Raw genomic sequence first — 18519 nt, forward strand, 5'->3', positions numbered from 1 at the left:
TCATTTTTGGGTGAACTATCCCTTTAATAAATAATTAAAGTGAAAACGGATAAATATAAAGAATCCACTTTACACTTGAGGCTGAATCCGTACTGTAAATAGTCAAAAACAGTCCTGTTAAATGCCATGGAAAAAAAAAATTGTTTGTTTACATATGCTGATATTTCATTGATGACCACTAGCCATATAGAACCGAGATAGCTTTAAAGACGTCTTTTTTTTTTACATATGCTGATATTTCACTGATTAACAGGATCCATTAACAGGATAACAACACTAGGTGAATTTCAATCGAAGGTGATAATCCCTACGCCCTACTCACTTTGATATTCAGAGCTCTTGATGCGTGAACTGTTGGGGAAATAGCGTCTCAATAGTGTCTCAAAATGTGACATCGTATCATGTTCCCTTGTCTAGTGTTCCCTCTGTAGTGGGCAGAAATGCCATTTAAAATCCACCCACGAAAGCGCCATCATTCTTGTGTAACAGCTGTGTCAGAGGTTGTTTCGCTTGTGAATGGTCCAGTGAGCAATAAAAATTTAAAACCACACACATAAATAAACATCATGTACACCGTTGTAAGCGTCTTCTCACTGGCTACACGTTTTCTTTGTCAATATTTTGTCAAACATCATATTTGCCAAAATATGCACTTTATAGGCCGTTTCATCAGTATTCAATTAAAGTGTGACGAAATAGTGTATTGACCTGCGTTTAAATGACAAGCATTGTTTTTAATTTCATGTCAGTAGACTACAGGCTTTTAGGGCCTACTCACATTGTCCCAATCGAACCGCGCCTGGGCGTGTTTGACCCCTAAAGCCTGGTTCGATTGACTAGTGTGAGTGCTCGCAACCACGCTCAGGCGCGGTTCACTTACTGCTGGCCTGGTTGGAAGAGGTGGGCTGGAGCGTGGTTTGGTTTGCAAAAGGGGGCAGTATGAGCGCGGAACTGAAAGCATGATGTAAATTATGCGAGTGTCAGTTCCTCCCCGAGATTCAGCCGTAAAAAACATCTGATACACAGCACACTACACGTGCAGGCGTGTGTCGCCGCGGCAAAAACTACTCCAGATATTAGGTTTGTCAAACATAATGCAACGCTGTGTGTAATGATCGGCTTTATGATAATAAGTACGCGAGGGTGATTTAAAAGCATAATGAGCCGTTTACTCTCGTATCGCTCTCGTACGACAATGACATCATTTAAGAAAATCGGTCCGTGCAGCGTGTGCATGAAGTTAAACACCTCTAATAAGCCCCAAGCTGAACATTGCTATGGATTCCGTTGTGCTGAGAGGGATCGCTTTGTTTGTTTACTCGAAGCAGTCGCATCGATGAACGCGTGCCCTGGTGTGGATGGTAAAGAGCAATGTGAGCACAGGGGAGTGGGGAGGGGGGAATCGCGCTCGTGCACAGTTGAGAGCAACCGGGATATATGTGAGTACACCCTTAAAAACAGATTCCACTTCTCAGTTCACGGGGATGGGGAGAGGTGTAAATGTTTGGCCTTTAGAAAGAGCAGAGCTTACAATTAATGTCTTACCTGCAGGGTGACAATTAAACGTAAGATGCTGTAACACTGATAAACTAAACTCCAAACATAAACAAAACGGAACATCTTTGCCAAAATATGCATTTTATAATCATAATGCTCCTAATTTGCATAACATATTCAATTATTTTGCATATTAAAACACTAATGACCTCTCGTTTAAATGATAAACAACTAAATGTTTTCATATCTTCATTATCAATACATCACTTTATAAAGCAATTAAGGTTAAAATCCCTAGTTTACATTTCAATCTATTTTTAAATATGCAACTTCTCAATATAGACGCTTCTGTTCGGTGGGTTATTTCTTCCTGCAGCAGGAGGTGGGGGTTGTGTGAGCAGTAACAAAGAGCTGAATATCTCTTTTAAAGTGCAGGCTTCAGATAACTGGAAAGTATAAGCTGGCAACATTCATTTTTAAAATCGATGGCAAAATCACAATTAAACAGCATTTCTGATCATTAATTAAACCTGACATCCACTATAGCATACATTTAGTTTCCTAAGCTTAAACTGCGCTAGAAATCACCTTTTAAATGCTGCTTCTGCTCATGCCAATTGCAAGAGTCTCACATTGAGCCTTCCAATTCATTAGAGAGCTGAATTATTTTGTTTTAAAATGTATTCCAAATAAGATGTTTAACTTGTCAGAAGTTGAGCTACAAAACAAATAAACTGTTTCTGATATTTTGGCTGATGCGAAAAATATTCACACAGAGAGAAGAACCCGGCTAAAGTTGCAAGTTTCTTGCCTCGCACCGCACTGACCTCATTTTTGCTTGGTTGATTTAATATTATGATCTGTTTACTTTCTAATGGTAGAAAGGCTGTTTCTGAAACAAATGATATAAGAATCATGAGGCGTAAAACAAAGAAAGAAAGAAACAATGTTTCGTCAATGTTTATATAACCCGCTGTTTTGGTGGCTATCCACCGATCTCATCACGTCCTGTTTAATTCCATGGCATATATTTCACAACATGCTTTCATTTGGTAAACTGGATCAATAGTTTAATTTCTAATGTTTTTGTGTTTTGACAGACCACGCTTTCACGACAATACAATTCATGAACGGGGCTCTGAACGCGCACTTGCTGCGGCTGCCACATTTAAAAGAACTTTAAAAAGCCTACTGCAGAAACATTTCTTGATTTATGACAACATATCCCCAATGTATGTGAATGTAGCCTACCAATATGTATACGTGAATGTTTATAACTTAATAACATCGGAGAAACGCAGCTGTGTTTGCAGTGGTATTTATTCTATATGGGGGATATATGCTGATAATCCAACGATATTATAGAGCACATTCGGTTTTAAAGGAAATAAAGCTAAATCATGTTAGAGTTGGTTTTGCCTTTATGAATGACGGGCACGAGCAGAGTTTTGCACAGGCACCCTGATCTCACTCGCTGTACTGTATTTCTCAATTTGCACAAAACACAGAGCGAATAAAACATTAATGCGCTATATGCAACTCAGCAATAAATGAAAAAATCAACAACTGTCCCTACATTTCTTATAATATTGAAAATGATTCTAAAATAATATAATTCCAAAGCATAAAATAAACAGGCAAGAAAACAACTTAAAAGGCGAAGTTTATTTCTGTCAGAAAGTTTTTTCATCAAATAAAAATAGCAGGTCTACCTCAATCCAAAGCGTGGAGTTTTTATTTAATAAAATAACATGTTTACGTGTTGTGGGGACAATCTGGAGCCTGTTGACAATTAGACCCGTGGCAAAAAACACCCTTTCAGATGGCACGGATGTCCCGGGAATGCAGGAAGCGCGTTTCATTTGCTTTCCACCAGCCAGGATTAATATCCAAAGAGGGCATAAATGTGTTTAGCTAAACATATATATAAATTCGATCTGCTATACCCACCCAAAATACAAACATTATTTGTTACTTATTCATAGTTCACATTTGTAATTTTACGTCACGTCTAAAAGAAGGCAGGGAAACGACGGGTCGCCGTTTTCTTCTCCTTTTCCAAAGTGCACTGCCGATGCTTGCTTAGCATCCATGAGATCCATGAGTTTATGTAAAGGATAAATTGATGGCTAGCACCGAAATTTCCTTGCAGTAGCTCCGCTATTAGCTTTGCTGAGCTTCATTTCGCGTATAGACACGCCGGGAAGACAGAGAATGCCACAGCTCATTGTGAGCGCGATTGTCGCGTGTCTACATTTAAAACAACGAACCTGACCAAGGCTGACAGTGACGCACTCCGTTTGGAGGAGTAAAGCCCTGATAAATGTGGCCTCAACAATCAGATGAATTACACTTGTCCAGTTCCGTCAAGCGATTTGCGTGATTGGATTTTAATCTGTCTCGAAAACGTTTCGGAGGGCATTTACACCTGGTTTCACGCATCTGCAAGCTCCGTGAGTTAACACATGTTTAGCATATTTTTCTTTCACCATACAGAAAACTAAAAACATGTATGATTTAATAGTTATTTAAAAACATATTATTATTATTATAAAAAATATTATTTAACTTAAGTAATTTTTTTACTATCGGTTAATGGTTAAACGGTCAATATGAGCATCCCTACTTTCAAACGATGTGTAGTTTGTGGATTAATATTTTTAGACCGCAATCTATATGTAAGGAATAATTGACGACGGGCCGTTCAATTATCGAAAGTTAATGCACACCCCGAGGTGGTAATGCGGCCACGACGCGAAGCGGAGTGGCCGTTACACCTCGGGTGTGCATTAACTTTCGATAATTGAACGGCCGTTCCGTAATTTATCCGCTTATCCAGGTCATCACACCACAAGACGTTGTACCGAGTACCACAAGACGTTGTTCCATACCTGACAAGACGTTGTTAGATGTTTTTATGTCAAGATCATTTGTATGATGTATTTGATGGATTCCAGAATTGACTTAATTAAAAATAAATAAATACAAAAATAAATCCATGAAGAAATGTAAAAAAGCAAAAATAAATGAGTATTTATACTTTTATTTCCTTATTTATGGGTAATTATATATTTTTTCAGCTTATTTATTTTTTAATTTATTTATTTACACATTTATTTATTTCCACTTTATTTATTTCCACATTTATTCATGTATATATGTATTTATTCCTACATTTATTTATTTTTACATTTATTTATTTTACATTTATTTATTTATGTATTTCTTTGTCTGTATGCTAATGAGTGGGGGCGTGTTTCACCTCAGACATTAGCAATCGATCTCAGAGCAGCGGTGCTGAAGCTTTGAGGCCACAGTGGACACCTTGTGGTGTGACCAAACGAAACGAGGTTGACGAAGTTGCATAGAGAAGGCAATCTAGTCATTTAATATCACCCTAACTGTATGTAGATAGGGTTACCACACATAGCCTACATACTCTTTATTAGGGACATTGCCGTAAAACATTATCCGGTCGAGATTTCTAAAATGTCTTTGCACACATGAACAGAAACTGCACAACAACAGGTCTGCTATGAGACACTTGGAAGAATACACTTGGACATGGAAGCGCGTGAAATTATCCACTAGTGATCACATTTATTGTAAATGCGCTGGATGGAGCTGATAAGAGCTTGAGTTGTTTGTCGAGACTCGCACAAACCAGCTCAGAACGCCGAGAGAAACCAGCGCATTTCACTGAAGCTACGCAAGCATTATGATCAATGCGTTTGAAACGCGTCTGCAAATACAGTTTACATTCGCGTTTCCTAACTTTGCAATGCATAACACGTGGCATTTCGAATGCTTAAATTATAACGCATATTTCCATAGGTGTAATTTGCGGGTGGACGGGTGGGTCATGTCCCCACCACTTTTTGCCAAAGTCAATTTTGTCCCCACCACTTATTGGAAGAAATAAAAAATACGGAGTGTCTATTTACCGTTGCTTTGTAAGCAGAGGCAATTTCTAACAACTCCGCCCATCAGTTTCAGATTGGAATAGACAAAGTGTAAGAAAGGCACACAAACATCAACTTCTCCAGTGGCGTAGAGCGTAAAGCGTGTGTTACCTACTTCATGTCGTCGTGGGTTGGGACTGCTGTCCGCTGAGACTTTTTCCCTATCACATATCAGATTGTAAGGGTATTTATTTGTAATAAACTATGAAAATATTTGAAAATGGCTGTTCAAGTCACACATGTACCAAACATTTTGCGCTTAATTGCACTTTGATGCATATATATTGTCCTTATTGTTCTCGACATGCGCGTTGCTATCGATCATTGCAAGATTAATTACATTTTGATACTTGTTTAGAAAACTCCAATAAATGGAAAAAGTCACAACTTTGTAGTTTCATGAGTTCAAAACAAAATTTAGAAAGTTTGTTGTATATTTGTAGCCTATCTGCAATGCCCGTATAATAAGTGAAAATAAGATTTTTTAAAGATATTATTTTTCCATCTGTTTCCCCTGTATAACTACTTGAATGTTTGTCCTTATTAGCAGGGGGTTCCCAAACGATCTCAATCCTTGACCCAAACAACAGGTAATCTGTGTCAAACACAAATTTTTAACATGGGGAAAACACATTCGTTTCAGTAGTTTTTATTTTATCACAAATTAATACGTTTAATTTACGTACGGCAACAGCCATCCTTACATATAATAAAGCACAACATGCTTTAAATGATCTATTAATGAAAACATGATATAGTTTAAAAACAAATGGAAGCAGATCTGATATGTGGAAATTTAGAATAGTGAGTTTAGCGGATTCGTACGGTGGCGTATTGCTGCCACGTATTTTTCCACTCAATTATGTCGTTAAAACGAGATATGTGTTTAAACGAAATAAGATATTTTCTCGTTTTAACGACATATTATTTCGTTTAACAACATATTTGAGTGGAAAAAATAAAATGTAAGTGGCAGCAATACGCCACCGTAGTAAAGGGATAATATGACTCTCATAATAATTACACATTAACCTATTACGTGAAAGCGACATGTTTTCTAGTGGACATAGTAAAATGTCATGTTTTCGAACCACGGCCCGCTGTACAGTACACTCTAAAAAATCCGTAAAAATAGGGCACAATATACTGTATTAATATGAAGGAATTTTCTGTATTCATTTTTACAGTTGTTTTACCTGTATTTTACATTTTGCACTGCATTAAATTGCATTTTAGCATTAACGGAAATGTCCATAAAATAAAGGAAAATGTACTGGTAATTTTCTGCAACTACTTTATCCGTTTTTTACGGGATTTCTTTTTTACAGTGCCAAAATCAAGAGAGCGATTTCCCTTCTGAGTTGTGCTTACGGATACAGAATATTTAATAAATGTTTGACTGACAACAAATCCAGCCTGAATACATTTGAGATGTAGTAGTTTATATCCACGAAGCTTCCCATAACGGTCTAGTTCATCAACGAGGAATAATGCCACTTCAAATGGGTCCGCTCAGCTACCACAGTGACGACCGGACCATATTCGTTGCCACGACGTACCAAATAACGTTTATGGGACGTGACGAGTACATCCCAACAACCAAACAGTTAAAATCGTTTTTATAATTGTATTTAAACACATCGTCCCTCGCATGGAGGATTAAATTAATTTGTGATTTAATCTGTGCATTAAAGATTCAATTTTATGCATAATTTAAATAATTTTCTAGTTAAATATGTATTATACAAAATATGACGATTAATAAAACTTAACACAGCACTGTACATCAGCATCAGACACTTTATTCAGATAAGCTACTGATGTAAATGACATAAATAACCAAAGACTTCAACTCAATGTAGAGGATTCAAAGCAGATATTTATTGACAAAGATTAATAAATATTATCTTTAAGCTTAATATTACATTCTTGTTTTACCACAAGTTTAGCAGGATGTACGTTTTTTAGATACAACTATCAAAAGCTTCTTCAGTCACACTCGCAAACATCAGGGTCCGTTCATTTAAACACGCCAAATCGATCGAAAATGTGTTTACTCTCACATCTGTGAGGTATAAAGAAAAAAAGTTAAATAACCGTTAATGTTTTAATGATGCCAGAGTGTGGCTCTTTGCAGAACAGAGAACGCGTGTGCTGGACAAGCGCGCACATTAAATAAATAGGAACAGTTTTAATTGTTTTATCTTATTAAACTCCAGTTAATAGCACCAGTTCAGTTAATGAACCATCTCGTCAAAAAACTGAATTAATTTACCGAATTCATGCAATTCCGTTTGAATTGTCTATTAATGAAACCAGTGAGAAAAATATGTTGTTTAAAATGATATAATATCTCGTTAAAACGGGAAAAATATGAGGTTTACAGAAGAAAATTATTTCGTTTAAATGACATATTATCTCGTTTTAACAACATAGAGTGGAAAAATACGTGGCAGCAATACGCCACCGTACGAATCCGCTAAACTATTCTAAATTTCCACATATCAGATCTGCTTCCGTTTGTTTTTAAACTATATCATGTTTTCATTAATAGATCATTTAAAGCATGTTGTGCTTTATTATATGTAAGGATGGCTGTTGCCGTACGTAATTAAACGTATTAATTTGTGATAAAATAAAAACTACTGAAACGAATGTGTTTTCCCCATGTTAAAAATGTGTGTTTGACACAGATAACCTGTTGCTGGGTCAAGGATTGAGACATTTGGGAACCCCCTGCTAATAAGGACAAACATTCAAGTTATACAGGGGAAACAGATGGAAAAATAATATCTTTAAAAAAATCTTATTTTCACTTATTATACGGGCATTGCCAGATAGGCTTCAAATATACAGCAAACTTTCTAAATTTTGTTTTGAACTCATGAAACTCAAACTCAAGTTGTGACTTTTTCCATTTATTTGAGTTTTCTATCAAGTATCAAAATGTAATTAATCTTGCAATAGACGATAGCAACGGCATGTCGAGAACAATAAGGAAGAATATATAGCATCAAAGTGCAATTAAGCGCAAAATGTTTGGTACATGTATGACTTGAACAGCCATTTTCAAATATTTTCATCATTTATTACAAATAAATACCTTTACAATCTGATATGTGATAGGGAAAAAGTTCAGAGGACAGCAGTCCAGAACCCACAACGACATGAAGTAGGTAACACACGCTTTACGCTCTACGCCACTAGAGAGGTTGATGTTCGTGTGCCTTTCTTACACTTTGTCTGTTCCAATCTGAAACTGATGGGCGGAGTTGTTAGAAATTGCCTCTGCTTACAAAGCAACAAAACTGACTTTGGCAAAAAGTGGTGGGGACATGACCCACCCGTCCACCCGCAAATTACGCCTATGGAAATATGCGTTATAATTTAAGCATTCGAAATGCCACGTGTTATGCATTGCAAAGTTAGGAAACGCGAATGTAAACTGTATTTGCAGACGCGTTTCAAACGCATTGATCATAATGCTTGCGTAGACTTCAGTGAAATGCGCTGGTTTCTCTCGGCGTTCTGAGCTGGTTTGTGCGAGTCTCATCGACAAACAACTCAAGTTCTTATCAGCTCCATCCAGCGCATTTACAATAAATGTGATCACTAGTGGATAATTTCACGCGCTTCCATGTCCAAGTGTATTCTTCCAAGTGTCTCATAGCAGACCTGTTGTTGTGCAGTTTCTGTTCATGTGTGCAAAGACATTTTAGAAATCTCGACCGAATAATGTTTTACGGCAATGTCCCTAATAAAGAGTATGTAGGCTATGTGTGGTAACCCTATCTACATACAGTTAGGGTGATATTAAATGACTGATTGCCTTCTCTATGCAACTTCGTCAACCTCGTTTCGTTGTCACACCACAAGGTGTCCCTGTGGCCTCAAAGCTTCAGCACCGCCGCTCTGAGATCGATTGCTAATGTCTGAGGTGAAACACGCCCCCACTCATTAGCATACAGACAAAGAAATACATAAATAAATAAATGTAGAAATAATAAATGTAAAAATAAATAAATGTAGGAATAAATACATATATACATGAATAAATGTGGAAATAAATAAAAGTGGAAATAAATAAATGTATAAATAAATAAATGAAAAAATAAATAAGCGTGAAAAAATATATAATTACCCATAAATAAGGAAATAAAAGTATAAATACTCATTTATTTTTGCTTTTTTACATTTCTTCATGGTATTTATTTTTGTATTTATTTATTTTTTAATGTCACTTTTGGAATTCCATATATTTGTCCCGGAATGCACTTGCTGGTAGGACTAATTTCTTACGCATCTCATCTGAAAGCGTTGCTTGAGCCTGCATATGCAGTTTTCCGAGATTGAGAGGAAGACAGACAGTGCACATGCACAGCGTTTGCTTCACTGAGAGTGAAAAGACAAGTATTTACGTATATTTGATTTGTTTTGTCGTATTTAACACCCCTGTCGTATAAGAAAAGTATTAAGAGAAAAAAGTGACATGGAGGTTTCTGCGCCAGCTGCGGTTCTCGCAGTGGCATAGAAAGCTTCCTGCGTGTTTTAAGTCCCGTTTACCCATTCCACAGACGAATTTAAGATGTTGTTGTTATTTTTGTGCTTCGTGTTTTATCTTTAACCCGCTGATTGTGTCATGTAGTTTGCCGTTACCTTTGATACATGCTTTAGTTTTTCGTCTGAACAGTCCTGTACAGTGCTCTCGCCATTGTTGTTCAAATGTTCATGCTGTCCATAAATATTAATAGTTATTTCTTCTCAGACAATGGAATTTGCCTGTCACTTTGTCTGTTGTTAAATACATATTCACTGGTGGACAGTAGGCTAAACTTGGCGAAGTGATATGGAACTGTAATGCGGTCAGCAGACCTGGAACACCTTCATAGGTGTGCGTTTAACTGAAAAATAATGCACACCCGTCGAACGTTCGTCAGCCAATCAGAATGAAGCATTCAACAGCCCCGTGGTATAAAGTCATTGTAAACAACGTAAAGACGTCAATACCACCCACGAACTGGTGCGTCTCAAAAGGTTAAAAGCTTTTTGTATATGATCAAACATTTCTCATATAACAGGGTTTCCGCGGGGTCTTAGAAAGTCTTAAATTCCAAAATCTAAATTTTAGGCCTAATGTCTTAAATCATTTTAAACAGGTCTTAGTTTTCCTACGGCCATGTCTAATGCAGAGGTCGCGATAACCGAAAATTCTCTGTCATTGACAGATTTTTTTTACCAGTGACAGAAAAATCTGAAGACCGTCAGTCATTTTGACGGATTACAATAAGGGCAATTTGTCACTCCCTGTTTTGTCATTTCCCTTCATTAGAGCGTGATTGTAGGCTACTACCCCTGCCCTTAACATGATCGCGAAGGGGCGTGTGTTTCCCATTCATTGGCTTTCTTACAATGCCTGGTTCGTTTTGGAAAATGCGCGCACGGTCAGACGAGACTCGCGGTGCAGATGCATCTGTCACAGACCACACCACGTCTCGTGCACACATACACACAAAGGCGTGTAGTGGTGCTGTGTTTACAGAGTTTTTTCCTTCAGAAAAGCAAATAGCGTCTTTTTGGATAAACCTTAACTTTCAGTGAGTGGAAAAATGTCTCTCTTGGCGTCTTCTCTGTTCAGTGAGCGGCAGAAGCAGCACATTCATGACCAAACCGCAGCTTACTTGAGTGAGTACAAAACATAATTTACAAGCATGTCATAGTTACTGACTAGACCAGGGGTGGGCAACCCGTGGCTCTGGAGCCGCATGTGGCTCTTCTGCCACTCTGATGTGGCTCCCTGCTGTCTTTATAAGGCCCTGTTTATGCCTGGTAATAAGATGCGTTTTGGTCAATGGATCACAAGTGGACGAAAGAGACAGATACCCGTTTACACCTGCTGCTGTACCGTCTATTTTGTCCACTTTTGACCACTACTGTCCTGATTTCTTCAAGAAATATCTGAAAAAGCATTTCATTCGAATATTCGAAATAAGTCAATGCAATTAGGGATGGGGAGTCGACTCCAAAAGAGTCGATTCCTCGACTCTTAATGTCCCTAAAGTCGGAATCGACTCCAAGACAGGAATCGACTCTCGTTGACTCTGTCATTTTTAATGTTGTCATTGACTCAAATCGGTTAAATTGTCTTTGTGATTGGTGCAAAGCAACAAATAACATTTAAAAACAATCATGTTTAAAGTGAAAGTCATACCTCCACTCTCTCTTGACTGTACACGTTTACATGTGATCCAAAACACTGCGATAATCAGAGCATGAGAGACGCCTGGTATTCTCACAAAAGGGCATGCAATATTTCCCGTTCATTCTTCACCTTCAATCCGATCACATTCAATTCTCACATTCTTATTAAAAACTTTTAAAGAGCTAAAGAGCTTTTATTTCTCTAAACAGGTGTTAAGACTGTGAGTTGCTTTGAATGAAAGAGTCACGCTATGCTTAAATGTGAGTCTGTGCGCAGAACTGGACACAAATCAAAATCAAGTTTGTGGAAACAAATTAGCCTATAAAGCGTTTCATCCAGTTTAAAAACTTAAAAAATCAGCAACAGCCAGGAAGTCACAAATCATAAATTCAGTTCTTGTTGCTGGGTTATTATTATAACATGTTTGTTGGTGGCATGTCGATCTTTTAAAGCACTTTTTATTGTTAAATGCCCAACACAGAAAGACAATGAGTTACATTAAGAAAAGAACTAGGCCCCACGTCTTTTCTCATTTAAAAAAAACGTTGAACTTAGCCTAGGGTGAATATATAAATTCTTAAACGAAAATAAATAAATAAATGTGTTAGGCTTGTTTAGTGCGCATCTACGGAGCCTCAATTCAAAACAATGAAACGCGGTGTGCTACAAAACATATTCATTTGTGTAACTGTAACTCTCCAAAATCGATGCACTTTAAAAATAATAAAGGAAACTAAATGATTTTTTACCATAAGTCTATAGCTACGGTTTCGACCTGGGCTGTCATGTCCACGCACTGCGTGCGCATGGAAAACCACATCGGTTTAAGATCAGAAAGGATGAACTGGTCTGTCAGCACCATAAAACTCTCTGTGATGGTGTTCGTTGCACAAATGCATGTGTTTTTGCTAGAGATTGGTTGCCAGCCCAAAGTTCCCAAACTTGTGAAGTTACTTATTTTATTTTATATTCATATTCAGTGTCTTTCAAAGGCTTATAGTGTGTTTCAGTTAGCTATAAAAAACTACGAAATTTGCCATTCTGTCCTCGAAATTGACATTGAGAACTGTTTAAACTTGTTCGTGTTTATTTTCCGAAAGCAAGCATTAGTAAGTTGCAGATCGGTTTTGTAAATGAATATACGGACAAAAATTATCAATATTAAACTTAGCCCGTGTTTACACTTGACTTCTTTTTCGAAGCTGCTAGCGTCTGTTTTACATTGTAATCTTATGGAGTAAACTGTGTTTTCAAAAACGTCCTGAGCGCTTTTATAAACGCCAGCTCCGGCGTCTTTTTCTGCAGCTCAGAGCGTCTTTAGAGGTTGAAAAAAGTTCTGGATGAGTACATACTGTAGAATGATATTGAACAAACCTCTGAAGGCGGATAAGAGAAATGTATGAAATATATGAAAAAAAAGTGGTGGGGGCACGACGACCAGGATTGAGAACTGCTGGGTTAACCTAATAATTTTTTGCAGTGCAGCTACAACACATTCTTTTTGTTAGTCTTGGAAAATGATGCATCATTTATGATTAAATAATATTTGTATTTGGTTGGAAGTTTAACTGTGCACTCTTACCGTGTTTCCACAGGGAGACTAATTCTATGGTGGAGGAGTTCATGTTGTTAGCAAATATATCTGTAGCACAGAAGATCTATGATGAGTTCTCAGAGTGTGCTGTACTCAGGAAACATCCTTCACCACCACCATCCAGCTATGACATCCTAATCAAGGCTGCTAAATCAAGGGTGGGTACTTGGTGAGATTTTAATTTCAGTCAGTCAGCTGTGTACAGATGATGATACACAAATGTGGACATTTATACAATCTTAATCATCTCAGCTTTTAAAAGCAGAATAAATAACTGAAAACCATTTACAATGCTCAATAATAAAATTTGGCATCAGTAACTACATTTTCGCACCCTCTTTTGTGCACAAAACAACAAGGATGTTCTCATCTTTAGAGTCTGATATGAACAATTCATTGACTTTACTGTTTACCACTGATAGTCTCTATAACAGAGCTCCTCAGGACTTTTCTGTAGATTTTCATTAGCTGTCTTAACCAGCCTTAGTGATAGTTCACCCCAAAATAAAAATTCTATCATCAATTACTCACCCTCTTGCCATTTGAAACATGTATGACTTTCTTTCTTCCGCAGAAAATGAAATATATTTTGAAGAATGTTGTTAACAGCCCCCCATTCACTTGCATTGGTTTTGTGTCCATACAATAGAAGTGAAGGGGGGGACAGTGCTGTTAGGTTACCAACTGACAATCTGATGACAGAATTTTCATTTTTGGGTGAACTATCACTTTAAAGGATGGTTAAGGGGGGTTGATTTGGACATTATTTCAAGGTCTTTTTAACTTCATGAGTGCCTTTTTTTAACCCCTGTCACAGCCCTTTCTGAGCCTACACATGAAAAAGCACTGTTGGAACTAAAACGGCCGTAACTCATGAATTCTTTGGAATACAGACCTACGGTTGGTCTCGTTTGAAAGAAGACAATTAGCAAATTATTGCTAAAAAAGGAAATCACAAAATAAATTTTATTGTAAAAAAACTATAAAAGGTTTGTTTTTCTATTATAAAAAAATGTAGAAATTCCCAAGGGTCAACAAGTGTTGTATCAAGTTTGGTCTTGATACAGTCTTTTAGCTGCTCTATTACAAAAATCAATTTCCATTGGTTTTAACACTTGATTTGAAATTTGACAACAACAGACATTGAGATGATTTGAAATTTCACCACAACACACATTGAGATGCTTTTTTCATTTGTTTTACTTTTCCAATCAACAGACACAATGAAAAAATACAAAAGCACAGGAACATGTGAAGAAAACAATATCAAAACAAAGATTTGAATGAAACTATACTTTTGATTTATGAATCAAATATCATTTATGTATAAATTTCTCTTCCTACATAAATTATTCTTCTGAACACTGATCAAATGTGTATTCTAGAGTCTTACACCTTTCCAACAATATAATGTTTGTCATGATAAGATCAATACTTTTACTTTTCATGTAAATTCTTAAGTAAATGTAAGTGTTCCACAGGAGGTATTTATTTTTGATACTCTTGTCATTTATGAATCAATTACACTTCCTACATACTTTATTTTGTAAAACACTGATGAAATATGTATTCTAGAGTCTCAGACCTTTCCAACGATATAAAGTTTGTCATGATTTTTCACAAAATTATTGAAGTAAACATTTTAAAACTTTTTTTAATCATCCTCAAACACGTTATGCCCAAAACACACCCATGACTCTTTAAGAGAATTTCTTCCGTCGTTAAACTAGCAAAATGGATTCGGACACAACTTTAAGTACACTTGCACCGTGCACTTTAGACCATGTGCTTAGATCGTTGAAATAGGGCCCAATGAGATGATCCATTGCGCTTTGTCGTCTTGAGTCTATCACAACGCACACATCACAAAGAGCAAAACAGCTTTTAATGTATGAATCTTATTATTTTTTTAATTATATAATTTGGAACTCAAGATTTATTTTTCTTTACAAACAGTTCATTATAGCTTCAAAACGTTATTGCGCACAGGACGAAAAGCGCCGCGTCTACAATTCACAGTTATCACGCATCAGACACGTACATTTTACATGCACGAGCTCAAGTTCAAAGTCCACTTCTGATGCAGGATGGGTCAGTAATTAAGTTTATTTTTATTCTGTTTTAGTTGAAAAACGTGGCTTTTGAATGTTAATCAATGAATAGGCTGTATATCACTTTGGTAAATCCGTTATAGTTTTCTTGTACCTGATATTTGTGGTAAAATAGAGTAAAAATACTTTTTCTCCCTTACAAAAATGAACCATGGTAAAATGACAAAACGTCAAATCAATGGAAAATAATACTTTAATAACGAAAATATTTATATAATAACTCTGTGGGAATAGGCTATTTAGCATAGTGGGCCAGCACATACCCTTCAGGTCCGTTTTTTACAGATGCGCGACCATTTACAGCAGTCACAAATAACATGAGTTATTTCAGCGTTTTTTTTTATGATTTTCAATTCAATGTAAATTTAATCTATAATAATAAGTGCAATTACAATATCATAGGAAATAATATGAACAATAATTATTGCCATAATCGTGCAGCCCTACCATAAGGTAATTTAATATTGCAATAAAACGTATTAATTTATGATAAGAACGAAAACACTGAAAGTGTTAAAAATTGATGAGACAGATTACTTTTTATTACTTCGGTCATCTATTGCCGAAATAGTGTACTTTTTGTCCAAAAAAAGAACGAATATATAATAATATATTGCCTAATATTATTTGAGACAAGTTTAACATCATTTCGTTAGGCCTAATCCTGCAATACACTTGAGTGTTTGTTACATGTGACTTATATTTTAAAGAATAAGGATTTGTATATGCCGTTCGGGAACAGGGCTCAATGAAAAAAGACAAGGCGTTGATAGTGGAATTAAATTGTAAAATGAAGACACACTGTTTCGCGTGGTCATTTCATTTGATTCGTGTCTGTAGATTTACTTCATTTGACCCAAGATGAAGCAAATACACTTGTGCTAGAATTTCTTGCCTTATTAAAGCTACAATTGCTGGACTGATTTAAATTATGCGCCATCCCCGCAATCCTGCTGCGAACATTTCACGTGGCTCAAAAACGCTCACTCCCCATGGAGAAAATTTTCATTTTGCAGACTTTGGAGACGGTTATTCGAGGATTTGGTCTTGATCTTTGATCTTGGTTTTTTAGCCATAAATTGCATTTCATTTTCATTCATGTTGTCAGTTCCATAGGCAATGAAGAGTTCAGATGCAAAACCCTCCAAGTCCTTCAGATGACTTTTCGTTTAAACAAGCTTTTTTTATCAGGCTCCTCCATTTACTTCCAGCAAAACCAGATATTTCAGACCGGCAGAGTGGTATTTAGTGGGTTTTGAAGCTAAATTATTTGAGTAACGCATGTGTGGAGAATTCACTTAACATCATAATGCAATTTTTGACGGAGGTTGCTTTTAGAGGGTTTTACATCTGAACTCTTCATATGTGGCCGCCCGCCACGTGCACAGAATCACGGCAATCGAGGCTCGAGCAGAATGTTTTTAATGTGAACGGCAACCGCAATAGTTCACTTTTTTTTAGATAAAATAACTAAAAAGTTCCTATTGTCACGTACTAATTTCAAGCAGTCTCAAGCCCTTTATCCCAAATCCAAGCATTTTTTAAACCTTAAAAACATCGCATTAAAAATCAATCATTTTTCAGGATATCCAGCACCCGTACGAACCCTAAATATAGTGGCATTTTATGGTCCGTTTCATTTGCATTTTTGCCTTGGCTTCTTTCTGACCGTGACTTCTCCTTTCTTCAGAACCTTGTCATCCTCACAGATTCTGCGAAAGCTCTTGCCGATTCCCTGAACAATGCAACTATTGAGAGTTTTCCATACTTTAACACCCTTCTCAGGATTCTGGCCACCCGGTGTATGATGCAGGCTGTGTATTTCTGCTCTGGCATGGACAGTGATTTCCACCATTATGGCCTGGCCTCACCCATTTACACACACTTCACATCACCTATCAGAAGGTGAGGAACAATAGTTTATCTATACTCTATGTATTATCAGATTAATGTATAAAATACAAATATTGCAAAGTGCTGTAAACATTTTACTCAATGGAATGGCATGCATAGACATTCCTATTACCTGACAGAACCGCTCTGTCACAGCCCATATGGGTGAAATGTGTGAAAAAGGGCGCTGTGGTGAGATCAATTTTGAAGCTCAATGCTTTTTTTAATCTATTTTGTAGGTATGCGGATATCATAGTTCACCGTCTGTTAGCGGTGGCTATTAATGCAGACACCACATACCCTGATTTAATGGACAAACACAAGCAAGCTGCCCTGTGCAACAACCTCAACTACAGGCACAAAATGGCTCAGTATGCACAGAGAGCCTCAGTGGCTTTCCACACTCAGGTAGACCTCCAACACTGACTGCAACCCCAAGATGGTCTGAATTTATTTTTTATAATAGTTATGTTTCTTAACATCTTATCTATTTTGACCCCTTAGCTGTTTTTCAGGAATAAGGGAATCATAAATGAGGAAGGCTTCATTCTGTTTGTAAGAAAAAATGCTATCATAATCCTCATTCCCAAATTTGGATTGGAGGGCACGGTGTTCTTTGAGAACAAGGATAAACCCAGTCCTGATCACAGCTTTGACTCAGAGGTACTCATGACAATGACATTCATGCTGCAAAAATTGTCTAAATATAGACTAGAAATAAGTGAAATTAAGATAAATACACTTAAGATTTCTTAAAATAAGCAAACATATCAAAGCTTTAGAAAAGGTATAAATCTCTTGAAATAAGAGGTATAACACTGAAGTGCTGTGGTGAGTTTAAATAACTATCTTGTCATTTATTTTTTATGTTTGAATTTCTTTATTTGATTGAAAAGATATTTAACCAAGAGCTATTAAAAAGTTTCTTCATCAACACTATTTCCACTTAGCATGCAGACAGTGACATGAAATTGCAACCATTAGGTATGGTATAATTGTGGATAGTTTTGGAAAGTTATGTTGTTGTTTGTAAAACAATCATGGAACACATGATTGGAACTGTCCTAATATACCTTCAACTGTTAGGAATGAAAACAATAAATGAACAGTGTCACCACACAATGGGTCTCATTCATGAAACACGAGGAGAACAAATTTTTTTTGCACATTTTTAATACACCTAGGTATTAAACGGGCCCAGGGGGAAAATTATGAAAGACCAGAGCATCGATAAGCTCCGCCCTTATCGGTTCTGCTTTTGGT

General features: G+C 36.7%; 2 protein-coding genes across 4 annotated transcripts in view; one reads left to right on the forward strand and one right to left on the reverse strand.

Moving 5' to 3' along the window:
• dis3 (DIS3 exosome endoribonuclease and 3'-5' exoribonuclease) overlaps positions 1 to 18519 on the forward strand; it is a 123052-nt gene that overhangs the window by 89173 nt on the left and 15360 nt on the right. For both annotated transcript variants that reach the window (XM_057332867.1, XM_057332868.1), the window contains 4 exons: positions 13254 to 13410; positions 17054 to 17268; positions 17496 to 17664; positions 17761 to 17919. In XM_057332867.1, the coding sequence (XP_057188850.1) occupies positions 13254 to 13410; positions 17054 to 17268; positions 17496 to 17664; positions 17761 to 17919 (700 nt within the window). The remainder of the gene's footprint in view (positions 1 to 13253; positions 13411 to 17053; positions 17269 to 17495; positions 17665 to 17760; positions 17920 to 18519) is intronic.
• bora (bora aurora kinase A activator) overlaps positions 1 to 18519 on the reverse strand; it is a 94934-nt gene that overhangs the window by 39731 nt on the left and 36684 nt on the right. The gene's annotated exons all lie outside the window — the stretch shown is intronic.

The sequence above is a fragment of the Triplophysa rosa genome, linkage group LG4 (genome assembly GCF_024868665.1).
Source record: "Triplophysa rosa linkage group LG4, Trosa_1v2, whole genome shotgun sequence".
In the NCBI taxonomy this organism is placed as follows: Eukaryota; Metazoa; Chordata; class Actinopteri; order Cypriniformes; family Nemacheilidae; genus Triplophysa; species Triplophysa rosa.